Source organism: Natrix helvetica (assembly GCF_964273705.1).
Source record: "Natrix helvetica genome assembly, chromosome: 1".
NCBI lineage: Eukaryota > Metazoa > Chordata > Lepidosauria > Squamata > Natricidae > Natrix > Natrix helvetica.
In genome coordinates, this window is record NC_138548.1 from 298,239,841 (window position 1) to 298,245,840 (window position 6,000).

Consider the following 6,000-nt stretch of genomic DNA (forward strand, 5'->3'; position numbering starts at 1 on the left):
TATGGCACTCTGAAAATTGCTACCTGACCAGCAGTGGTGGGATTCAGCCAGTTCGCAGCACTTTGAGAGAACCGGTTGTTAACTTTCTGAGCAGTTTGGCGAACTGGTTGCTGGAAGAAATCACTAGGGCAAAGAACCGGTTGTTAAATTGTTTGAATCCCACCCACTGCTGACCACTACCAACAACTGTCACTATTTCCCATGCTTTCTAAGAATTAAGAGCTCAGTAACGTCTGGGATAACACAGCTTGCTTACCTCTAGATTAGTAGTAGAATATTGACTACAGTTTCTGCTTCCAGAGATTCCATATAACAAATAATCTTATATAGACATGTTCAACATTTGTAAATGCTCAAAAATGCATCATCCTAAAATAATTTCTTCCTGCTTGGAGCCAAGTTTGCCTCATCTGGCCTAGCAAATCTAGTCATATTTTTGGGGCCCAAATTTCTGAACTGTTCCAGACTTGGCTACAGTGGAATGACATGTCCCCTCAACCAATGGAAATGGGTTCATTCAAGAGCAAAGAATCTTTGGCCTTTCGGATATTGGTTATGCTGTCTGAAACTGAAATCCAACAACATTTGGAGAGCCATAGATACCCTATTGAAGCTTAAAGAAATCAGAGAAGTGATGATGAGAATACCAGATTGGAGGAGGGTGTGATCTAACGATTTCAGTTTATAGAGCTCTCTAAGTCCACATCATGTTTTTTCCTCCCTTTCAAATTTCTCTCCTCCCTATAGAATTAAAATATTGTAGCAGTTAGGGTATTGGTGTAAAACTGAGGAGAACTGGATTTATTTGTCAAATTTATATGCCCTTCTCACAAACAAATAACTCTCACAAACAAATAACTCTAAAAACAGTTTAATTAATAATCAATAATCCAAACAATTATCATTATTATATTATTAAAAACATTTAGAAACTATAATAAGCCATGAAGATTCATACTGTACCTTTTCTGGCTGCTAACTTTAGAGAAGAAATCACTATGTATGGTCTTGTGCTTCTGGGTGAAAGGCAGGATATAAATGGGAAAAGATAAGTAGTTCTTAAATATAAGAATATGAATATGACATATTCATTCTACAGATAGTTATAGGTGCCATTTTTTCTAATTTGACAGAAGAGGAAAACTGATTAGGGTGCATGGATATTCTACAATATTTTTCTTGTATCATTTTACAAGCTCTTACTGCTTACAGTAAGTTATGTTTCCATGTGTATTTTTTTTCTAGCCAAGCAGCTCATTCGTCTATTGCTGAAAACTGACCCAACAGAGAGGATGACCATTTCTCAATTTATGAATCATCCCTGGATTAATGTGAGTCCTGCACAATGGTGTGCCTGTGTCTAGGTGTGGGTACTAAGCAGCCTGCTGAACGATTTAGCATATTACTAATTGAACTAAGGCTCTATCTGTAAAAACGAATATAATTTCTCCCTCACAGTATGAGGGAAGTCTTGGAGGGGAGAGGGAAAAAAAACTCCCTGTGAGTGGCAGTCAAGGACACTACACCCCCAACCCAACTGCTCTCAGCTAGATTTAGCTTTCATTGCAGTGCACACATTCTCTTTCTCTTATTTATAAAAAGCTACATTACCTCATCAACGTAGGACTTATTATTAGACCTCCAAGGCACCATCGTGCTACACAGTGTTGATATGAATAGAGACCTCCTGCTTTGGGGGCGTTCTCAGTTTTTGGCAGAGGACTGGGAAAACTCAAGATAGGGAAGGGGGAGGCTTAAGCACAGCTCTTGCTGAAAATCACGCCAGAGTTGTTTCTGATGGAGATGCCAACTAACTAAAAGGCTCTGGGAGTGTTGAAGTAGACTCCGCTCTGGAGTGGAAGAGAGAGAGCAAGCTGCTACTGAAGCTATGAGTTTCCCATCTGCATACTGCCAGGCAAAAGACACCAACCTTTTCTGTACCGGATTCTCAGATCTAGCAACGCACTTCAAATAGCTGCTTTAAAAATGGATTCATATCGTTGCCAAGAAAAATCAGACTAAAGAGATTAAATGCCTTGTGAACTCTTAAAAGAGACAAAGTCCAGGAGAGCAATTTGAGTGCTCCATAGAGCAAATGGTTAAATAGGGAGCTAACTCTCATTTCTCTCAGCCCAAAGGAAATGTAGGCTGAAAAGGGATCTCTGTCTCAATAAGAAAGGCTCAAAGTTAAGCGGACCAATGAGTTGAGCATGTCTGTGAGGAGAAAGTCCTGCTTTCTTTCCGGTCACCAAAGTTGAAACTGATTTATTAAGTTTTAAATTTTTAATTTCTAATATAAACAATTCTGGAGAGATTTGGACTCCCTATCTCTATTACAGAAATTCTGTTCTAGCACCTGCCGTTCCTTTGAGCCAGAAATTTAGATTGAACCACATTTGGAAACACTGACATCGGTCATAGTGCAGAAGTGATTAATTTGGACATAGGGATGGCAGTTGATCAAGAAGAACAAGTGTAAGCTTAGCCTTTGATTCAAATATTGTGTCAACCTCATGGTGGGCTTTAAGTAGAATACACAAACTAAAATATAAGTGTAGCTGTGTTAAGAGCTGACAGTCTGTTCTATTTCTCATTCAGCCATGTGGCCTTTAAATAAAAGTATTTTAAAAGGAAAATGGGACCTTGATGTTAAAAGCCGCAGAATTTCATACCGAGATAGAGGGGTATACTAAATTATTTTATGAAGAATATGGTTTTGAGCCTTATTAGGAGGTTTGAGATTTACTTGGGGGGGGGGAGGTCTATCTGGAAGCTGAGAAACAGAAGGGAAAATGTTGTGCTTTTTCCTTTTACTGCAAGCTTTCTCCTCCTTTGACAAGTGTTTGCTGGGGGAAGTGGGAGGAACTCAAATGTGATTTTCTCCTCTAGTTTTTACCAAGTTAATTGCCACAGTCTTATGGAAGTTATGCAATTTTGTGATTATGAAAAATACGACTGTCTCCCAAAATGCAGCCGCCTACACTCTTTCTCACATAGCTTAGGAGACAAGTTTCTACATTTTGAACACGACTTCTTTTTTTAAGAGCAGCTAATGGTTAGTGTGTCAGCAGTCTGTCCCAAGAAATCATCTCTATTGATTTGCTTCTCTTAGCAATCCATGGTGGTGCCACCAACCCCTCTTCACACTACTCGAGTCCTGCAAGAAGATAAAGACCACTGGGATGAAGTGAAGGTAATCTTTGTGCATGTGCAGAGTTGGGTGGAGAGCTTCCTTTTTAATGGGTGGTTGGAAAACAGTGTTCTCTCTAATTATTTATAACCCCACGGAGTGCGAAATAGCACAAGAGTTGCTAAATCCTATGCAGATAATAGATTGAAAGAATTTCTATGGTTAGGCATAGAAAGACAAGCAGGGTTTTAGTGCCGGGGTAAGTGTTTATTTTTTTAAATAGACTTTAGCCAAAAATGTCTGCAGTGGCTAAAGCCAAGATTTTTACTCTAATCTTTCTTTAGTATGCCTTTTGGAGCAGGAGTTTTGGAGGTTTTTTTTTTGTTTTAAATAAACGTGCTAGATATGTCCAAATACTTACCGTATTTTTCGGAGTATAAGACGAACCTTTTTCCCTCAAAAAGAAGGTGAAAATCTGGGTGCGTCTTATACACTGAGTACAGCATTTTGTTGCCTCCTGAAACCCTGCTCCCTTTGCAAAAATGGCTGTGCATAGCCTTTAGGAGGCTTCCAGCGTGCTCCTGGGCGCTGGGAATGGCATAAATGAGCTAAAAATGGGCCCAGGAAGCACCCCATAAGCCTCCTAAAAGCTATGCATGCCCTTTTTGTGACAAAAATGGGCCCGTTTTCACGAAAAACGGGCCTTTTTTGGGAGGTCTGCAGAGTGCAAAAAAATTTTGTTTTTAAAGTTGCCTCTTCAAAATCTTGGTGCATCTTATACTCTAGTGCGTCTTATACTACGAAAAATACATTACAATCATCTTTTCTTTGAAAAACAATGGAAAATTGTACCATTGATGTTTTTCCAAAACTTCTGGGGGCTACAAGAAAAGCATTTATAAAGCATTTATAATGTGCTTTGTGAGGTGTCCATCCTGACTGAGGCAGACCCAACAAGAATAGGTAGGTTGGGCTTTCAGATGTTTTGGACTTTAAATACCCACTTCACTTTGCCACTAGTATTTTTTTAGAAGTTTTCCTAATGCCAGGTTGCCTTTGACATAGGAAAACATTAAACTTCCGAAACACATAGACAGCATTAAAGATATTCTACTTCGCTGAATGTTCCCTACAGAATTAATTTAGTTCTCAAGGGTTTTTTTTGTCCCTAATATGTAATGTTTAATCCTACATACGAATTGTTTTATTCATTACAATCTACTACATTGGGTATTTAATTTTTGCAGGGGGACGGGACTCTAAAGCTGTTACTCTTGCTCAAGATCGATCCTTCTGTAGACATAACAGGAGACAGACTATTTTTCCTTAAAATTTCACTGTTACTTCTTATGTATTTTAGGAGGAAATGACTAGTGCTTTGGCGACCATGAGAGTAGACTATGATCAGGTAAAAATTAAAGATTTGAAAATATCCAACAATCGACTCCTCAACAAACGGCGTAAGAAACAAAAACAAGGAGGCACCTCATCTGCATCAGCTGGCTGTAACAACCAATAAAGACCAGAGAAATAAAATGAAATAATTAGTTGAATTGAAATCATCACACAAAGGATACATAACTGAAACACAAATGTGGGTGATGAGAACTTTTTATTTCAATGCAACTGGGCCTTTTTCTACAAAGAATTTTGTTAATCATTCTATTACATTTTAGTATACTTTACATAAGGAGCTGCAACAAACCTTAGAATATCAGTGAAGTGTGGATAAATAAATACTTCTTGTGGTAATGCGGGTTCAGTGCTTACAAAAGCACAGTCACAACAAGCAATTCTAAATCCCTTTTTTCATATAAAGCAATTAAGAGCATCCATCTGCTTAACTCTCAAATGAATTCATAAGGACATAAATGTGCTTAATTTAGACTGGATTATGCTGAATCCATTCAAGAGAAATAGAATAAACCATGCATAAAGCAAAGGAGTAAAAAAAAAATCAGGTTATTACAAGAAGCAATCAGAGAGTTATGAAAAAGTAAGTTTTTCATATATTTTTGCTTGATTTTCATTGTTCATTTCTATTGTATTTAATGTTCTTATCAGGTTAATGCTCTTATTTTATACACTGTCCATCTGTATAAGGAAGCATTGCTTTTTTAGTCTTTGGGAAATATTTACAGTTTAATCCTTAAGGGATTAATACAAGCCTACGTCCATTCTTACCTTCAGATCATGTAGGTAAAAACAATGTAGTTAGTCACGTGTGAAGTGGGCACACATTTTTTTCAACCACAGGAAACTTCCACTGGCTGCCTTGTAGGATCCACATAGCGAAACAGGTATGAGTGCAGTTGCTACATTTTATGATTTAGATCAGTGTTTCTCAAACTTGGCGACTTTAAGTCCTGTGGACTTCAACTCCCAGAATCCCCCAGCCAGCATAGCTGGCTGGGGAATTCTGGGAGTTGAAGTCCACAGGACTTAAAGTCGCCAAGTTTGAGAAACACTGATTTAGATGTTCCATTTCATTGTTTACATGTAGGCCATAATTTATTTTCATCACATATTTTTTCAAGTGTTTACTTTTTTAAATTAAGTATCAGAGATTAATATATAGCATTAATCAACCAAAGTATCATTGTTTGTCAGCATCCACAACTTTGCACAAAGATTTTAGCTGAAATTTTATACAGTTCAGAAGGAAATGAATCCCAGATGCACTATGATTTTTTACTAAAAGAACCACCAGGGGGGCACACTTTTTACATTCTTTTCCAGCCGTGAAGAGCTTCCAGGGGTCTGGAGTTGACATGGTGGCATCATCAGAGAGGACAGGGGTAGAATGATTGTCACCCCTCCCTTCTTGTGATGTTGTTTTTAAAAACATATTAAACCAACAGGCCCTACTT

The 6,000-nt window shown here is 38.0% G+C and overlaps 1 protein-coding gene across 1 annotated transcript in view; it reads left to right on the plus strand.

Moving 5' to 3' along the window:
• Nucleotides 1–5,501, plus strand: part of MAPKAPK3 (MAPK activated protein kinase 3) — an 80,515-nt gene extending 75,014 nt beyond the window's left edge. The window contains exons 9-11 of the mRNA XM_081936777.1: nt 1,246–1,331; nt 3,113–3,193; nt 4,491–5,501. Coding sequence (XP_081792903.1) covers nt 1,246–1,331; nt 3,113–3,193; nt 4,491–4,649 — 326 coding nt within the window. The 3' untranslated portion in view covers nt 4,650–5,501. The remainder of the gene's footprint in view (nt 1–1,245; nt 1,332–3,112; nt 3,194–4,490) is intronic.
• Nucleotides 5,502–6,000: the final 499 nt, after the last annotated feature.